This window comes from Carassius auratus, chromosome 46 (assembly GCF_003368295.1).
Source record: "Carassius auratus strain Wakin chromosome 46, ASM336829v1, whole genome shotgun sequence".
In the NCBI taxonomy this organism is placed as follows: Eukaryota; Metazoa; Chordata; class Actinopteri; order Cypriniformes; family Cyprinidae; genus Carassius; species Carassius auratus.
In genome coordinates, this window is record NC_039288.1 from 7,288,812 (window position 1) to 7,308,781 (window position 19,970).

Here is a 19,970-nt window from a genome sequence, read left to right on the forward strand (position 1 = left end):
GCACAGCTAGCGCGAGGCTCCGTTCACTTCATTGAGAGTTAGCTGTTAGCCGCTATTTCGTTTAAGCGAGTGATCAATCATGGCGGAGGTGCGCAGCCTGCGGGTGTCTGTGAAGTCGGAAAGCGCGTCCGATCGGTCGGAGTCAGACTCAGAATCGGACTCCGATCGAGATGCCCGGGAAGCGGAGCCCATGGAGGTGGAGGAGGGAGACCCGGAGCTGGAGTCCATCTCTGTTCGCCGAAGTTTAAAGGAGCTGTTGCCGGTGAGTAAGTCCGTAGGCCTCATTTAATCCACGGCCTCGCGTAGTACAGTAAACCGGACGTTGGTGAAGCCAACGTGGTGTTGAGTCCAGAGATAGGCCACTATTCCTGCTTTTGAACATGTTGTGGTAATGGGGTTTATGCTACATTTGCATAATGCGCAGTGATGGTCTGTTGTTTAGAAGGATCTTGGGAAAGTGATGTAAATCTCTGGCCTAGGTTTCCTGACTTTTCATTTAACGTTAGTGCGTATGTTATTTCTATACTAACGTTAATTGTTTAAGAACTGAAATTATTCTGGTTTAGTTAAGACAGCATTGTGGATATCGAAGAAAATGTGATCACCTTGAATCTAATGCTAACAAGTGAAAAGCTTCTGTTGTGTGTGCTGATCACATCACGTTTCTCTGTGTGATTTGCACAGGACACCAGCAGACGTTATGAAAATAAGGCTGGCACCTTCATCACTGGAATCGATGTCACGTCTAAGGTAAGTTTCAGCTGGTTGTGTGAATATATCGGTCGTCTACTAATGTAAGCTGCCTGTTGTTCACAACATTTGTACGTGCTCAGGAGGCCATTGAGAAAAAGGAGAAGCGTGCAAGAAGATTTCATTTTAGCGCAGAGGAAAATCTGGCACAGAGGAATGTAGTTCTAGACCGGGATCTGCTGAAGAAAGGTAAGAAGTCTTACACAACTATAGCTCAACAATTGATTTAAAGTCAGCATGAAATAAAAATTCACCCAGTCTGTTTTTCAAATGATAAATGAATGTTATACATCATATTGTGAAAATTGTTGTCATTTTGTTCTGTTGTGGAAAGTGTGTACAAAATTTATTTTCTTGTTAAAAGAAGCTACACAGACCATAAACAACAACTTCTTTTTTTATTATTATTATTTTCCATATAGGTTTGTAACAATGTTAGGTTTAGAATATGATGACCCATGATGTTCATTCTAGTGAACTATCCCTTTAAAATCTCTCCCACTCTCTCTTCAGCGATCCCGAATGTGCGTCTGGAAGCCTTACACATGAGTGGAGTCGATGACATGAGCACTCAGGATGTTTTTGGCTACTTTAAAGAGTATCCGCCTGCCCACATTGAGTGGATAGATGACACTTCCTGTAAGTACACACTTTCATAATTATACATTGGATGCATAGAAATCTGAATTGGAAACATGTAAAGTTTTGTTTAAAGCTGGATTGTGGTGCTCATAGTCAAATCACTCGTTTCCAGGCAATGTGGTGTGGCTAGATGACATCACTTCATCCAGAGCTCTCATTAACTTGAGTCGGATGCCAGACAAAAAAGAGGTCACAGACACTGACAGCTCGAAGCCATCTGAACTTTCAGTCCAGCCGCAGAAAGGTTTGTCTTCTCTTTATGAAAGTCCTGTGATTTTATTGTGCAACTTTGAAATAGACGCTGTGTTTCACCAAATGTTGTGACACAAAACTCTCTCATTGTTGCTGATCAGCTCAGCGAAACCGTGGCTCTGATGATGATGACGAGGAGGAGGAAGGCGAGGTAGATGATGATGCCGAAGATGAGGTGGTGAAAGCAGATAAGAGCAGGAACAGTGATGGCAGTGAGGGTAAAGCTAGCGACATTGAGGAAGAGGCCGAAAAGAAAACACAGGAAACCGCAGAGGTAAACTTGTCAGATTATTGATGGTAATTCAAATTTATTTTTGTCTTTTTTTAATGCAAATTCTATTTCATTTTTTTCATCCTAGACAAGTCTGCTTTCGCAACCGGAGAGAGAGTCTCTTTTCCGAAATGATCTGCGGCCCACAGTCAAGCCCTTCAAAGGCAACAAGCTGTTGTTGCGCTTTGCCACCCAGGGTGAGAAAAATACTTATGAGTGTTACCTATAAATAAAAGGAATTGTGTCAGGAGCTCTTTATTACTTGATGATAATGTTGATAAAGAACAGACTTGGGCAGGGGTCGGCAGGGGCGTAGCACCAAATTCTGGGAGTGTCTGGCACTGAGTTCATTCTCTCAGTTGGTGTTATTAATATATTTTGAAATGGATAATGACATTAATTGGAGGGCCCAATTAATTCGAATTAGGCTAGAAAAAATTACAAAAAACATATTTGATGGGATTTCAAAGGGCCCTCTCCCTAGACGGGGCCCTGGGTAGTCAGGTCCACTTTTCCCCCCACTACCACGCCCATGGGGGTCGGCAACCTTTTCGGCATGACTTGCCTTTATTTTATTTTCCGGTTAACCTCACCCCCACTCCCCAATGCATTCTGTACAGTAAATAAACATTTTTAAATGATACAATAGAAAAACAATAGGTCTATTTGAATTTCATGCCAATAGTTTCTAAAGATTTTTTCCTAAATTGTTTTTTAAACAAAAAAAAAGAGACACAGACGCAGACTATGTCTCTCTTTCTCAAAATGGCCATATTTGTGGAAAAAAATTGTAAAACGTAAAGCTGTAAAACGTATCATTAAAAGTTGCCTAATATTAACTGATTTTCAGCTTCATCTTACCTCACTCTCTTTAACATTAAACTGACGCTTCGTGCTCTGCTTCTGTGAACAGTAAACCCCGCCTACTTTGATTTGATTGGCCATCTCAGTCATTTTGTAATTGACAAGAGGCTTTGATCTGAAGTGCCTAGTATGTGCAGCGGTCACGCACACATCCGTAAACTAGCCAAGTTAATTCTCACACTTTATTTATAGCTCCTAAGAGGCTGTTTGACTATTAGTTATTACCTCAAAATATTCATCATCATGCAGTTTTCCATATTGCTTGCATGCCAGCGATCATCCCTCTGCATGCCGTAGGTTGCTGGCCCCTGGAGTAGTGGATGCACTGAAATGAAAATTCTGTGCCGAAACTGAAACAAAAAAATTCTAGATGCACTTGGCCGAACCGAAAAAGAAAATGCTTTGTAGTAATTGTTATTTTATGAAATAATATAATTTTGTAAGACTTTTTAATTTAACTTAATATTTTCAATGATACTGTATTACAAAAACACAGGCCAATAAAATAATCACACTTTTATTGAAAGTAACATTATAAAATTTGATCAAAATATATAAATGGCAATTTATTATTTTTAATTATTCTATGCAACAGAATCCGATATAACTAATTCTTTTTTGAGTAACTAACCAAATAATCTATAGTCTTAAAAAAGAATTATTATCAGAGCATGTGAGCAGAGCATAATTCCACGAGAAGGTAGTGTCTTTTTACCAGCATTGCCATATTATGGATTGCCAAACCTCACAAAATTAGAAATAAATAAATATACAAAGAAATGTAAAAACAAAAAAAATATACAAAGTAAAGTATTTGTACGTTTATTTCCTTAGTTAAGTATTTTTTTCCACATTTTATTTTCTTCTAATCTTTATTTATACATATTTATTTGCACTTTTATTTATTTCCACATTTATTTATTTATTTATTAATTTCTACATTTCATTTAAAAAAACTTGATGCTGCAGCAACTCTTCTTCTTCGCACTCAGCCAAGTGTTCTAACCACGACTTCGACCGTCTCTACCAAACCATTAGAATTTCCGTAGGCGGGAATTATTTTAATGATTTTCTAAAGGTGGCCGTACATGGCGTGATTCTGAAGGTCGGAACTTCGTGAGCCGTCGCAGATGTCACGATTGAGTTTATCCGACAATCATACGGAGGCAGTCACACAATACTAATTCACTACGATTTTAAAAACTCTGACATAAGCATTACGTTTCACGCCATTCATGAAAAAAATTTATTCTGCCGACAAAATAGTTTTCTTTGTGGCAGCTATGGCTTGTGACGGCCAAAAAAACAAACGAAGCCATGGCAAAGAAAATGGCTGAAAAGCATGGACTTTCTGTTGTTCATAAACAACTCGAGGTGAGGCTATTTCTGAATTTCTAGTAGTAATTGTTATTTTATGAAATAATATAATTTTGTAAGACTTTTTAATTTAACTTAATATTTTCAATGATACTGTATTACAAAAACACAGGCCAATAAAATAATCACACTTTTATTGAAAGTAACATTATAAAATTTGATCAAAATATATAAATGGCAATTTATTATTTTTAATTATTCTATGCAACAGAATCCGATATAACTAATTCTTTTTTGAGTAACTAACCAAATAATCTATAGTCTTAAAAAAGAATTATTATCAGAGCATGTGAGCAGAGCATAATTCCACGAGAAGGTAGTGTCTTTTTACCAGCATTGCCATATTATGGATTGCCAAACCTCACAAAATTAGAAATAAATAAATATACAAAGAAATGTAAAAACAAAAAAAATATACAAAGTAAAGTATTTGTACGTTTATTTCCTTAGTTAAGTATTTTTTTCCACATTTTATTTTCTTCTAATCTTTATTTATACATATTTATTTGCACTTTTATTTATTTCCACATTTATTTATTTATTTATTAATTTCTACATTTCATTTAAAAAAACTTGATGCTGCAGCAACTCTTCTTCTTCGCACTCAGCCAAGTGTTCTAACCACGACTTCGACCGTCTCTACCAAACCATTAGAATTTCCGTAGGCGGGAATTATTTTAATGATTTTCTAAAGGTGGCCGTACATGGCGTGATTCTGAAGGTCGGAACTTCGTGAGCCGTCGCAGATGTCACGATTGAGTTTATCCGACAATCATACGGAGGCAGTCACACAATACTAATTCACTACGATTTTAAAAACTCTGACATAAGCATTACGTTTCACGCCATTCATGAAAAAAATTTATTCTGCCGACAAAATAGTTTTCTTTGTGGCAGCTATGGCTTGTGACGGCCAAAAAAACAAACGAAGCCATGGCAAAGAAAATGGCTGAAAAGCATGGACTTTCTGTTGTTCATAAACAACTCGAGGTGAGGCTATTTCTGAATTTCTAGTAGTTTTGCCGGATATTCAACAGGCATATTCATTCATATATTCATATAGATATAGATATATATATTGTGGTCACCTGATATATAGTTGTGTTTGAGTCCCTCAAATGTCCTCGGTCTGAAAAGATGCATCTCAAAATCATAAAGTCACTGCTGGAAAGGGTTCAAATGTGCAAAGAAGCTGGAAAACTGAAGAATCTGCAGGACCTTAAAGATTTTTCTGAAGAACGCTGCTCAGTTTAACTGTTCAGAACAAACAAGGGACTCATGCACAACCATCACAAAACAGAAAGACAGTCGAGGATCATCATGTGACCACACACAGTACTAAGAACCAAGGGTTCCCAAACTTTTGAGGGGGTTATTTTAATAATTTCAGCAATTTTTTTGTCTTGTGGACTAAATGTTAATATCTTTTATGTACAATATCTTACTCAGGACAGTACTAAATAAAAAAATAACATGCATTTAGTATGATCTCGCTTATTTTTTGAAAATTACTCATATTTTCACAGATTCTGCAAGGGGTGCCCAAACTTTCGAGCCCCACTGTATATATAGACTATTTATATACATAATATGTGGGTTTTATCATCTTCTAGTTGGTCAACTTCAGATGGATCAACAAATCGTCTCGTTCAACTGCACATACGCCATGAATTTAAACCGACTAACATTCTCGGATCGGCCTGTAGTTGTTCTTACATGGTACGAGCCGCGACCATGCGATAATCTGCAAGCTCATACAACAGGAAAAATCACACCATGTACGCACGCCTTAATAGGCCGCTTTGTGAAATCACAAAACCCGGAAGACAATGCTGTGGACCAAATGAGCCGTTCGTTGTAGTTCTTGAAAAGCAATTTTTTTTTTTTTTTTTTTTTTAACAAAATATTTCCCTTTGGATTGGACTTTGAGGTTTTATACTTTTGTAGATCTTTTTTTTTATGCCCAAACATACACACTTACTAAAATTCATGGCTTGGCTGTTATTTTCCATCAGATGACAAAAAGGAGATGGGTGCGGCCAGAAGAAGTCGATACTACATGAAATACGGGAATCCAAACTATGGCGGCATGAAAGGGATCTTAAGTAACTCTTGGTAAGAAAAAAATGGCATTTGTTAGATACAAAAACATTTGGCACCTGCAAACATTGTTAGGGGTTTTCATAGAATTATACTATCTTTTCAGATATTTGGTTGCTTTTAAAAAACAAATTGTTTATTAAGCAAGGATGCTATAATTTTGTACTTACTATTATCAGAGAATCCTGAAAAAAATTATTTCCACAAAAACATTAAGCACCACAGCTGTTTTCAACGTTAATAATAATAATAATAAATGTTTATTGATCACCAAATCAGCATATTAGATTTATTTCTGCTTTAAATTCAGCTTTGTTGTGACAGGAATAAATGATTGTAAAATATATTAAAATAGAATTAATTTTTCAATTGTAATATTTCACAATAATACAGTTTTTATGGCATTTTGATCAAATAAATGCAAATAAGAGACTTCTTTCAAAAACAAAATCTTACCTACCCCAAACTTTTGAATAGTAGTATAACTCAACTTTTCTGAACAATTTTTTGTGGTGACTTTATAATCTGGAATTGTCAACTTCTATAGGAAACGGAAATATCACACGCGCAGAATCCAGCGTGACGTTCTGAAGACCAAAAAGTCTCTGATTGGAGACAGCATGGGACACACCCCACCTTACACTCATCGACACTCTGGTAAATCTCCCTGAATGACCCTTAAACTTGTACTTTTGGTATTTATTCTGTTTTCACCATTAAGATAGCTTTGCTGCTGACATAACGTTAAAAAAATACACACATTTTCTCTTAAATCACAAACACCTTTGTCCTGTTCGTTGTTTTTGGTTTGTCAATTGAGCTCTTGCTTCTCTCAGCTGACCTGGTGAATCTGCCAGAAGAGCCTATTGAAGAAGAGGAGGAAGAGGAGGAGGATGGAGAGGAAGACATGGATGCTGACGATAGAGTAGTGGAGTATAAAGATCGGGGAGACCGTGAACGAGGGCCACGGCTTGGGGAAGGAGACCTGCGTAGTCGCTTAGGAGGCCCATCACCTGCATCTTCAGATTCAGATGAGATGGACTACGATCTGGAACTGAAAATGATCTCAACGCCCTCTCCCAAAAAGAGCATGAAGATGACCATGTATGCCGACGAGGTAGAAACCAACCTTCGCAGTCTTCGGTGAGTGCAGGTTTCTTTTTGACTCCAAAGGATAGAGAGGTTGCTACAGTTTAGGATTTGCATTCCGTTCAGTACTATTAGGATCCGAATGTGACCCTCATGCTTAAAACATTTCATGGTGATCAAGTTTCTTAATGAGAATTGTGCATTCTGTCCCTTCTGTGTTTAGAAACTCCATACGGACTGAGACGAGTAGCAGTGTTAAGAGTCGCATTGGCGGTGGAGGAGGAGGAGGAGGTGGCGGCTCGTCCAAGTCTACATCAGACAAAGTGACCGATGTGAGACAGTTACTGGAGGAGAAGAGGCAGGGACACTCTCAGCAGAGATCATGCCCACCAGTGACTACAAGTGGCAAGATGGGTTAGTTATTGATCAAACAAAAGTCTTGATTTAATGTCCAGCATTGTAATATACATTACTTTGTCATCCTGAGGCCCCTTCTAGTGATATTTATGGTGTTTATATATTGTAATATGTTTTGTAGATGGTTGTAAGATTGCATATTTTATCTCCATCTCTTTGAATAAGTTGCAGGAAGTAGTCAAGCATAAACATTTTAAAATAAAAGTCCCAGTAAATTTTGGGCTTGATTATAATTAGAAGTCTGCCTTATGCATAAAACATTTGACCTTGATATTATTGGTATTTTGGTTACACAGACTACTGTATCTGCCATTTAATGCGACATCCAATCACAATAATCTTTTTATTACTTTTCTTTTTCTCCTTTCTTAATTCGTATTTATTGATATGTTATTAAATAAACCAAATTCAGTACACATGTATGTATTGAATAAAACGTGTTGAGTATTTTAAACCGCTTGGAGTTACCCTGTTTTGCATTCGAAAATGTGCACCAGGGTGTTTCAGAAAAATAAATAATTTGTCATTGATTTATTCTACTAGAGGTTTAATATAGGTGCGTTCTGTATGGACACAATCTAAATTTTATTTGTTAAAAAAAAATCTTAAATAAAAAACAATTTGATTGAAATCTACGGGATTGCTTAAGTTTGACCATGTTCGTGCTGAGCAAATGTGGGCAATGAACGGACGTGTTTTCTCTCCACAGACGTGAGACAGAGATTAGGCAAAAGACCACACTCTCCGGAGAGACATCGCTCTGTCTCTCCCGTCATCTCTAGGAACGCAGTGTCTCGGAGAGAGCCTTTGACTGATGTGCGCAGCCGACTCGGAGTTGCAAAACTCGAGAGCCGTAGTCTCTTCTCAGAGTCTTCGAAAGACAAGAAAACGGGTATAGTTGGAGTCAGTACCATTTTGGTTCTCTACACTCTTTTTCTAATACTAATAGTACTTGTTTTTATTCAGGAGGCTTGTGGAGCCGCCTCGGCCCGTCTCACAGGGACAACAAAGAAGATGACAAGGCTTCTTCCCGAGCGTCTTCCTCCAGAGGAATAAGGCGACAAGATGACAAGGAATCTGACAGAGTTGATGGCAACGAAGAGGATGACACTCAGCTGCAGAAGATGTGGGGAGCAATGATCAAGCAGAAGGAGCAGCAGTCCAACAAGATGAAGAAAAGCCGACTGGACAGCTTGCCCTCACTGCAGATCGAGATCAGTCAGGACAGCAGCAATGGCTCAGACAGTGACTCCTGAATGAATCCTCCTGTAGGACGTGTGGGAATCAGAGGACTGATGAACGCTGTGGAAGAGAGTTTGAGAAAATCTGTGATAGACTGGGCCAAGAGACCCTGACATGTATAGTTAAACATTCCCACACTCCCACTAATAGAAAATTATTTGGTTGTATTTAACACAAATTGAGGGCCCATTTTTAACGCACCAGGTTGACAAAAACAACCCGTGATTCGACGGACTGTCTGTTAGCAGTACAGTTTTTAAAATCTTGCCAGTATGGTTGGTTTTCGTTCATGTTACATTATTAAGACTGTCGTAACACTGTGCATTTTATGTGGAGAACCCAATGGTCTGAGGTTTTTTTGTTTCTCTGGTGCAAGAATTCTATATTTACTGGACCTGAATGGATCAGTGCTTCATTGTACACAGTCCTATGAAAGGGGCACATAATGTAGCCAATGTAAAGATAATTGTCCCCAAAGGAATGGTCTGCAATCCCTAAATATGTGGTCAGTGAAAAATACAAGAAAAAAACACTGTATGTTGAATAAAAATCATTTTTACATCGCATTGGTTCTATAAAGTGATATGTGACTGCATGTCAGTGTTCAAAAGCAGCATATGAAAATCTGTATTGTAAATTGTCAGTAATGTGCAAATATATTACCTTTTCCCTCACTGAATTGTTTCAGAAAATATTTAACGTTATTGAAGAAAAAAAAAAAAACGATTGCCCGCGGTATTAAGACTTTTATTTTGAAACGGAACCGGAAGTGTTCGCGAGCTGTAGTCACACATCCAGAATAGCAGTCGGAGAATCTAGAGTTTTAACAACATTTTGGCCGAGTTGAGTTACTAATGACTTAATTATTACATCGGCGCACTTGCAGTGGGCTGCGTGTCGTCGGTCTGGATCTGTTGGCACATCCGGAGCTGTAATTAGTTGAGGGAAGATGCAACAGGTCCCGTACGGATCTGTGGATCGAGACAAGCCTCTCATCCGTGTGCCTTTCACCCGGTTAGCGGTGATCACGGTGTGCCTGCCTCTGCTCGGCCTCATCGCCTGCATCGTGCTGGCTGTCCTCTACCACTACAATGATGCGACCTACACACACTGCCAGGTGAGAACCAGTTACTGCTACACTCTCATCCCATCTGGAAAGACATCTGTCCTTAACCCAAAAACCATGTCTGTATGTGTGTGTATATATGTGTGTGTGTGTGTGTATATATATATATATATATATATATATATATATATATATATATATACACACACACACACACACACACACACACACACACACACACACACACACACCTAAAGGATATTTAGGAACACCATACTAATACTGTGTTTGACCCCCTTTCGCCTTCAGAACTGCCTTAATTCTACGTGGCATTGATTCAACAAGGTGCTGAAAGCATTCTTTAGAGATGTTGGCCCATATTGACAGGATAGCATCTTGCAGTTGATGGAGATTTGTGGGATGCACATCCAGGGCACGAAGCTTGCGTTCCACCACATCCCAAAGATGCTCTATTGGGTTGAGATCTGGTGACTGTGGGGGCCATTTTAGTACAGTGAACTCATTGTCACGTTCAAGAAACCAATTTGAAATGATTCGAGCTTTGTGACATGGTGCATTATCCTGCTGGAAGTAGCCATCAGAGGAAGGGTACATGGTGGTCATAAAGGGATGGACATGGTCAGAAACAATTCTCAGGTAGGCCGTGGCATTTAAACGATGCCTTGAAAACTAAAGTGTGCCAAGAAAACATCCCCCACACCATTACACCACCACCAGCAGCCTGCACAGTGGTAACAAGGCATCATGGATCCATGTTCTTGTCGGTTTACGCCACATTCTGACTCTACCATCTGAATGTCTCAACAGAAATCATCAGAGACTCATCAGACCAGGCAACATTTTTCCAGTCTTCAACTGTCCAATTTTGGTGAGCTCATGCAAATTGTAGCCTCTTTTTCCTATTTGTAGTGGAGATGAGTGGTACCCGGTGGGGTCTTCTGTTGTTGAAGCCCATCCGCCTCAAGGTTGTGCGTGTTGTGGCTTCACAAATGCTTTGCTGCATACCTCGGTTTTATCGAGTGGTTATTTCAGTCAAAGTTGCTCTTCTATCAGCTTGAATCAGTCGGCCCATTCTCCTCTGTCCTCTAGCATCAACAAGGCATTTTCACCCACAGGACTGCCACATACTGGATGTTTTTCCCTTTTCACACCATTCTTTGTAAACCCTAGAAATGGTTGTCCGTGAAAATCCCAGTAACTGAGCAGATTGTGAAATACTCAGACCGGCCCGTCTGCCACCAGCAACCATCCCACGCTCAAAATTGCTTAAATCACCTTTCTTTCCCATTCTGACATTCAGTTTGGAGTTCAGGAGATTGTCTTGACCAGGACCACACCCCTAGATGCACTGAAGCAACTGCCATGTGATTGGTTGATCAGATAATTGCATTAATGAGAAATTGAACAGGTGTTCCTAATAATCCTTTAGGTGAGTGTGTGTGTGTGTGTGTGTGTGTGTGTGTGTGTGTGTGTGTGTATATATATATATATATATATATATATATATATATATATATATATATATATATATATATATATATATATATATATATATATATATAATACAAACATGATATTTAGCACGCAAATTGTGAATAAATTGTTTGGAATTTGTTAGTATATATGTGATGCATGTGCAAAATTACTATTTTGAGAGTGGTGGGAATTATTCAATAGAATCAATCTAAATAGTCCTGTAGGTTCAGTTAATAAATTAAAAAAAAATGTTAGGTTTGTTAATATTTATAATAATCATTTGTCTCTCTCTCTTTTTTTTTTTTTTTTTAATCTGTCCAAGTTCGATCTGTGTCGATTGAAAGATGAAAACATTTTATGGGATGAGATTTCAGGTTTTATTCATCTTATTACATCTTAACATGTTTAACAGATGAAATCCAAAAAATAATTCCTTGATGCTTAAATAATGTTAATTTATTTAAGGTTTTTTTTTGGTACCATTTTATGAAGAATTAATGGCTTGTATTTGTAACAGTGTTTGGGATGTCCCTGTTTCACCCAGCGCATTCTCAACAGTATATCCAAACTTGCGGTAATGAAGATCTTTTAAAAATCCTCTACAGGTTCCTAACTACCTCCCATCCATCAGCGCGGCCATTAGTCTGACACCAGAGCGCTACATCTGGCGTTTCAGCATCGGCCTGCATTCTGCCCCGCGCTTCCTGGTGGCAGCAGCATACTTGAGCTTTTACCACGGACGCTTTTCCAAGAGGTCGATGGAGCAGCTTTTGAGTGGCCTCACATTCCTCTTAGCTTTAAGTGAAAATATAGGACTGCTTCTGCTCACCTACGTCTCCTCCAATGAAACCTACAGTAAGTGCCTTTTTGGACCGAAGCCTTGAGTCGTGTTTTTACACGCAAGCAGATGCAGAGGGCTCTTGCTGGATTGCTTAAATGTGCTTTTAATTATATATTTTGCATCAATTAGTTAAATATAGCTTGTTTGTAATCGGCTGGAGATGCAAAAAGTAAGCTTTTAAACACCTCAGTTGTTACCTGTGTGGTACCTGATTGTATGATCTTTTTTCTTTTCATTTGACATTATTTTCATTTAAAGAAACCCTCTCTCCTCCCAGTTCTGAGAAGCGTATTGTAGTCCAAAGCTATCATTACTGTAATATTAAAAATAATTATCACTTACATTGAAAAGTTTATTTGTAAAGCATAAGTATGCATTATAGTAGTATTGATTGTACTTTATGTACACATACAGTTTTTTTCTCATGTTCACCTAGTCTGCATTTATTTGATTAAATGTGCAGTAATATAATGAAATATTATTAAAGTAACTTTTCTATTTTAATGTATTTTAATGACAACAATGTATTGTTGTAAATGGCAAAACTGAATTTTTCAGTGTCACATGATCCTTCAGAAATCATTTGAATATGCTGATTTGCTGTTTAAGAAACCTTTATCAATGTGAAAAACAGTTGTGCTGGTTAATATTTATTTTTTTGAAACAATGTTTCAAACAACAATGTTTCAATGTGATAAGTTTTTTTTTATGAATACAAAGTTCAAAGCAACAGTGATTATTTGAAAAGGAAATCTTAAATGTCTTTAATGTCACTTTTGATCATTTTAATGTGTTCTTGCTAAATAAAAGTGTTAATTTCTTTAAAAAAAACTTTCCAACCCCAAACTTTTGAACGGAAGTGTATATTAACATCAGCATTTAATTTGTTCATTTCAATTATAATAATGATAATAAAGAATATTGTGTTTGGACAGGATAATTTTTTTTATTGCATTATAGAATAATAAAACATGCATAAATTGTCAAGAAAATGTTGCTATGGAAAAACAAGTTACAATTGTTTTTTAAATGCAAAAATTATTTTCACTGGGGGTTTTTGTGTGTGTTTGTGTGTGCATTTTTATTCATTTTACCTGTAAAACAAGCATTTTGTACATGTCCGTTTGGTTTTTAATGCTATGTCTGTATAAATGGTCCACAGGTGTCCATAAAAGCGGCTTCATCTTGTTTATCGGCAGCTCCCTGGTCCACATGTTGTGCACCTGCAAGCTGTGGTCTTTGATAGCGAAGTATTCCCTCAGTTCAGAGGTAACTGACTTTCACTCAGCTCTAAAACTGTTTAATTTAAAGGAAATACTTTTTAGCATGATTGTGGGTTTTTTTTTTTTGTAGTGTGCTTGTATGCTGCAACCAAGCTGCCTTTAAAAAATTAATAAAAATGATGAACGGACTTCTCTGTATTATGGGCGTGTACTTTTTTACCAACAGCTGTTATAATTAGACCAGCAGAGGGCAGTATAAGCCAATCTCATATGAAATATGCTTTAACTCTATAGCTATAATTTTTTTTGTAAGCTGCCTTGCTCTGGTTTTAAATTTGCATAAATACAAATAACAAATAGTGATTTATATTGAATCTGTTGGAAACAGGAAAAATCCCATGTGTATTAGGTGTATATTTATTTTTTTCATGTTGCATCTATTAATTTATTTGGACTAGCTGTTGATTTGCATTATAAAAATGGAATACTTATGGAAGACAAATGCTGCATCCAAATATACATATTTGGTTGGCAGTTACAACATGGTAGTTGTGGTATGCCTGGATTTCATTAATACTATAAAGAGTGTGTTTAAGAAAAAACAACAACTTGTTTCAACTTAAATGTAGGGCCTATTTGGACAAATTCTAATTTCCGCTCAAGTTTAGCTTTTGATCAATCCACACATGCAAATCCTTTTCTGATTGGATGAAACCAGCATGTATGACCATTTTTAGATTCAGCTCGCACATTCAGTTATAGTGATTATTCAGATATATTCTTAACACCCCAGTGATCTTGACACCACGAGCACAGCTCTAATAAAAGGTGTTGCTGCTGCTGGGTGAGAATCATGGGGGTTAGATGTGTCAGTGACCACAGTGTAGCTTTATATTTCTATTGCTGTAAAAGTGCAGCAGGGTTTGTGTGCTTGGGGGGAAGTGGTTGCCGTGCTCTCACAGAACTTCGTTCCACCTGCTTGCCCCACATAAAGTTGCAGAAGAGAACTGATGACATTGTGTGTCTTCTTTCTCCTTTTTCTCTTTTCTTCTCTTTTTCTCTGCTGCATCAAACCCTCTTTGACATCAGGAGATGATGTCATACCGCCAGAAGTTCCGCCTCTTCCTCTTCAACGGTTTCTTCTGTCTGTTGGCTGCCTACTTCTACAAGCGGCACAACACTTACTGTGAAGCAGGAAGTGAGTGCAACGTCTTCGCCGTTCTGTGTCATTTCCCCCACCCATGTTCCACTCAACACACGATGCATACATGGTTTAACACGAACTCACTGATTCTTACAAATTATAATCGATAACCTGTTTTTGAAGTTCTTGAAGGGATAGTTCACCCCCCAAAATTGAGATTAGTTATTACCCTTTGTTTTTCCAAACCAGTATACCATATGTTTTTGTTTTTTTTTAAAGTCACTTATGTTCACCAAGGCTGCATTTATTATTAGCATGCTCAAAAATACCATAAAAACTAATTTAAAATGTAAAAAAGATGATTGCTTTGATGGCTTTTTATGATTACTATGATAATTTTGTCACGTTTTTCAAGTTATTTTAATCAAATTAATGCATCCTTGTTGAATAACGGTATTAATTTCTTTAAAAAAAAAAAATGGCACTGTATATTTTTAATCATTATTATCCTGTTTTTAAATTTATGTTAATCTCAGTTTTCAAATTGAATATCCGTTTTGTAATATTGTACCCAAAAATGAAAAATTGTTGGCAGTGCATGCCCCCTCAAGCTATCCAAGATGAGTTTGTTTCTTCATCAGAACAGATTCACCTTTGTATCCTCTGAAGTTAATGGGTGCCGTCAGAATGAGAGTCCCAACAGCTGATCAAAAAACATCTCAGTAATCCACATGACTCCAGTCCATCCACTTGTGAATTATTGTGATGTTTGCATCAGCTGTTTGGACTCTCATTCTGACGGCACCCATTCGCTGCAAAGAATAGGATCTGTTGAGCCCCTTTCACACTGCCATTCCGGCAAATACAGGGGTAAAGTGTTCCTGTAATTGTTCCCTGGTCGCTAGATTTGGCACTTTCACACTGCCAGTGATGACCCGGTATATGTGCATGCTTTCACACACAACCCTTGAAGATCCCGTAACGACACGTGACATCAGCGCGTGACGTGTAATGTACGAGTCGACAAAGCTTGGCACGTTATACTTTAACTGAAGCAAGCAAACGATCTCTGCGTCAGCGCGGAAAGTGAGGAACTAACTGATCTCTGCTTCATTACAGTTTGCACATATGTTTTCGTCGCGAATGTTGATCTTCCTTCAAAATAGCCGGTAAAAAAGTCGCGCGATAACGCGCGTCATCACTTCGATACCGAATTAGATCTGGCTTTTGTTCACACAGCGCTCGTTCCGGATCGATTACCGCAATGTTACTATGTCCCCGACCCGGGTTCGATTCGGTAATCAATTCCGGGACGTGGTTGCTTTCACACAGAAGGCGACCAGGCAATGTTACGGGAATATTGCGGGTCCGACGTGCAGTGTGAAAGGGGCTTTGGTGAGCCAGTAATTACACATTTCTCAAAATCTGTTCCGATTAACAAAAAATCTACGTCTATCTATATCATCCACTTGAGGATGAGTACATTTTTATTTTGGGGTGAATTATTCCTTTAATTTAAATATAGATTTTGCCATTTTAATGACATTGATTTACTGCTCTTCAGTAATTTCTGTTGTCTCTCTATGGCAGTTTACACGTTGTTTGCTCTGTGTGAGTATCTGGTGGTGCTGTCCAACATGGCCTTCCACATGACTGCCTACTGGGACTTTGGAGGTAAGGAGGTGATGGTTGCAACACCTCCAGAGGGAAAGCGCTTCTGACACAGGAAGTGATTACTTGCATCATCTCCTTGAGACACTAGGGCTCTGCGGGCGGCACTCATGCTGATTCAGGGTCGACACTGATCGAGCAATGCATGAATGTGTAGAAAGAGACTGTTTACATCTTGACACATGGTCTTTTAACTCGCTTCAAAAAATGACAGATGTCGTTTCAAAGATCATCGTCAGTGGTGTGCTACAATTTGAACCGTTCCATTGTTTATTCAGGTGGACTTGGAACGGCTGATTATGTCCTAGTCAAATACATTTTTTACTTAGTGTCAAGTGCCATGTCTGTCTCTTTCTAATGGGTTTGTCAGGGTCATACATCGGTTTCACTCAAACTTTAATATATGTGCTTATTGTTTGTCCATATTTCCAAATGTAACAGTAATTGAAGTCTGAGGAGTGATGATGGATTTGATGATGGTTTGCAGCTGCTGTGTCACAAGCTTCTACACACTGACTGCTGGTACTACTGAAAGACATTCGCTTCAGCCACAGCACACATTTCTCTTTGTAAACGCTAATGTAAATCATGTCAAAAGTCATTCTAAACTGCCTTTTGCACAGCATTTCTTGCGTACCTTCTATAGGGGCTAGAGAGCATTGTGAAGTTTGTACATGTTTTATAGTGCAGTTATTGATCATGAACGACATGGGCTCTTAGTGCACAATTCATTGCCATTGGTTGAATGTGAAAACTGCTACAGTGCAATATGACATGTGACCCCTCTCATAGATCACCCGAGATGTTGTCAACACGACTGCATATTATAATGCTTTTTATGATGTACCAAAAATACTGTTTTTAAATCGGTGTCAAAATAAATATTTGGATGAAAAGTAAATGGATCGTTTCTGAGATTAGCATATTCATATTTACTAGATAAATGAGTACATTATCCATTAATTAATGGCTGATCTGTATTATTGGAATATTTTTTTAAAGTTTATTTGGTTAGACTTTATTTTAAGGTGTCCTTGTAACACGTTATATGAACTTATTATTATTATTATAATAGCAATAATTTATGCATAATTACATGCAAGTAACCAAACTGTAACCATAAAGTAAGTACATCTTGTTTGTTAGTATTACTCAGTACTTAAATGTATAATCACACTGTAATAAGGACACCTTAAAATAAAGGTTAACCTTTTTTCAGATGTCCTTGTTTTAAGTGTAATTATACAATTAAGTACTGAATAATATTTATTAAGAATAATACTTATTGTATGAAAAGGGTTCGATTTGGTTTAGGGTAAGTTGCTTGTAATTATGCATAATTTACTGTTATTACTATAGTAAGTACATGTAACGTACACTGTAAAATAGTGTTACCTTAATTTTTCAATCTATGCATGATTTAATTTTTTGATGATTACATTTAGTTGTAGCATTGTAGTTTTTTATTTAAAAAATTGTACATTTTAATTTCATGATTTATAGCAATTTTATAAGCATTTGCAGCTTTGCTCAAATTATTATGATGTTTTTTTTTAAAGTAATTTTGATACACCGAGCTTGCAGATTTGAGATTTTGGTTCTTTTCAGCTAGAAGGACATGCAGTGTAATGTTTTCACAATGTTTTCATAACCACACTTTTTCTTTCTTTCTTTAATTTTTCCTTCTTCATTTCAAAATAATTTCATGTATGTCAAGAGAAGATGGTCATGACATAGCAGAGTAGCTGTTAGTGATGCTAAAGTCATAACTTTACACAGGAACCGGCAAACAAATGAATGAAGCTAAACGGACAAAAGAGTCACTGTTAGCGCTTGGAAAACAAACAGAGGTACCAGGAGCTAATTTCCCAGTCAAATAAGAGCGGTCAGGTAGCAGAGAGTGGGGCAATTTCTGCTCATGCACCAGATAATGAGTGACAACAGAAATGCTGAATTACACTTGCATTGACGTAGATTCTAGATGAGAGATTAAGCCCGTAAAACTTAGTTCCATATCTGATATGTCCGGTGTGAGGGTAAAAATAGAGAGGATGGCTGAATCTGATTCCAAACTGGGAGTGTGTTTATTTACTCGCTGATAAAGGAAGCTTGCATGCTGAAGTGCACTAAAGGAAATCCCTTCTCCAGCATTCCTGATGGTCCAAATTCACCCACCAGCTCTGACCTTTCCAAAAAGTTAGTTTAAACAGAATCTGGCCGACAGATAGTTAAAGGGATAGTTGACACACAAAGAAAAATCCCTCATCATTTACTCACTCTCATCTCATTCCAAACCTGTATGATGCAGTTTTCTGAACTTTCACTGTATGGACAAAAATGGTTATTTTGTGTTCCGCAGGAGAAAGGAGTCATACAGGTTTGTCACAACAAGAGACTTGAGATCTCATCAGAATTGTCATTTTTTGTAACATAATTTTCTGTGGTTTGCCAAAAGGCTTTCACTTTCTTTTTGGTCAGGTTTGGCTAGTGTTGATTATAAAGAAAATAGTGGACGTTTCAGTATAGTTGCAATATGTTCCTATGAACTTTGACTTGTCTGAACAGCTCTTCTGGAATCACTACCCACTAGAAAAGCTTCAGGCGTGTGTCTGTGTGTGTGTGTGTGAGAGAGAGAGAAGGAGCAGACATCAGGTTCACTCTATTTTGCCTCTATATGTTCAGTGTTGTGTCACTATCAAAGTCAGATAGGGAAATGATCCGGCAAACTGTATTTAAATACACTATACCTGCTTCCTCTTTTAATCTGTAAATCAGTATGACTGGATGTTTTTAAATAAAAGAATTTAATGAAATCGTATCTAGTAGTTTTATGGACTTATAATTTGATATTTAAAGACTTATATTACTATTCAGAAGTTTGGGTCAAAAGTTTTTTTGTAAGAAACAAATAATTTTATTAAGCTAGGATGCATTGAATTTATCAAAAGGGACGATAAAGACATAATGGTTCAAAAGATTTCTGCTTATCCATAAATATATTAAGCAGTGCAACTGTTTTCAACATTGATAAAAAAGGGAAGTTTATTGAGCACTAAATCATATTAGAATGATTGGTGAAGGATCACATGACACTGAAGAATGGAGTGCTGGCTGCTGAAAATTCAACTTTTCCAGAAAAAATAATGACTATTTTAAATTATAATAATATTTCACAAAAGTACTATTTTTACTGTATTTCTGATCAAATAAATGCAGCCTTGGTGAACATAAGAGACTTCTTTAAAACAAAACAAACAAATCTTGTTGACATTTTAAATGGAAATGTAGGAAGAGAACAAGGAAAACTTTCTTTCAAATGATGTGATAAAACAATGTAACATTGTTAAAAATGACTGCATTTCAGAATTGTAGTAGGATGTTTATTAGGATACAAATTCGAATCAAAATGCAGAACAAAAGTGTAATTCATTTGTATAAATTACAAATTGATAAATATTTGATATAAAATTGTCTTGGGGGAATTACCTCTTAAGGTTTTGAGGTGTCTGTTTTGTTTAGTGAGG

The 19,970-nt window shown here is 37.2% G+C and overlaps 2 protein-coding genes across 2 annotated transcripts; both read left to right on the forward strand.

Annotated features, from left to right (window-relative positions):
• Nucleotides 1-9,570, forward strand: LOC113064019 (nuclear cap-binding protein subunit 3-like). Its single transcript, XM_026234521.1, has 13 exons — nucleotides 1-262; nucleotides 685-750; nucleotides 834-939; nucleotides 1,264-1,389; nucleotides 1,505-1,636; nucleotides 1,746-1,918; nucleotides 2,004-2,112; nucleotides 6,172-6,271; nucleotides 6,804-6,913; nucleotides 7,093-7,399; nucleotides 7,569-7,759; nucleotides 8,472-8,654; nucleotides 8,729-9,570. The coding sequence occupies exons 1-13, from the start codon at nucleotides 80-82 to the stop codon at nucleotides 9,016-9,018; spliced, it is 2,076 nt and encodes a 691-aa protein (XP_026090306.1). The 5' UTR covers nucleotides 1-79; the 3' UTR covers nucleotides 9,019-9,570.
• Nucleotides 9,571-9,775: 205 nt separating this feature from the next.
• Nucleotides 9,776-17,883, forward strand: pgap2 (post-GPI attachment to proteins 2). Its single transcript, XM_026234522.1, has 5 exons — nucleotides 9,776-10,121; nucleotides 12,173-12,422; nucleotides 13,571-13,677; nucleotides 14,721-14,829; nucleotides 16,366-17,883. Exons 1-5 carry the CDS (start codon nucleotides 9,954-9,956, stop codon nucleotides 16,494-16,496), a joined length of 765 nt encoding a protein of 254 aa, XP_026090307.1. The 5' UTR covers nucleotides 9,776-9,953; the 3' UTR covers nucleotides 16,497-17,883.
• Nucleotides 17,884-19,970: the final 2,087 nt, after the last annotated feature.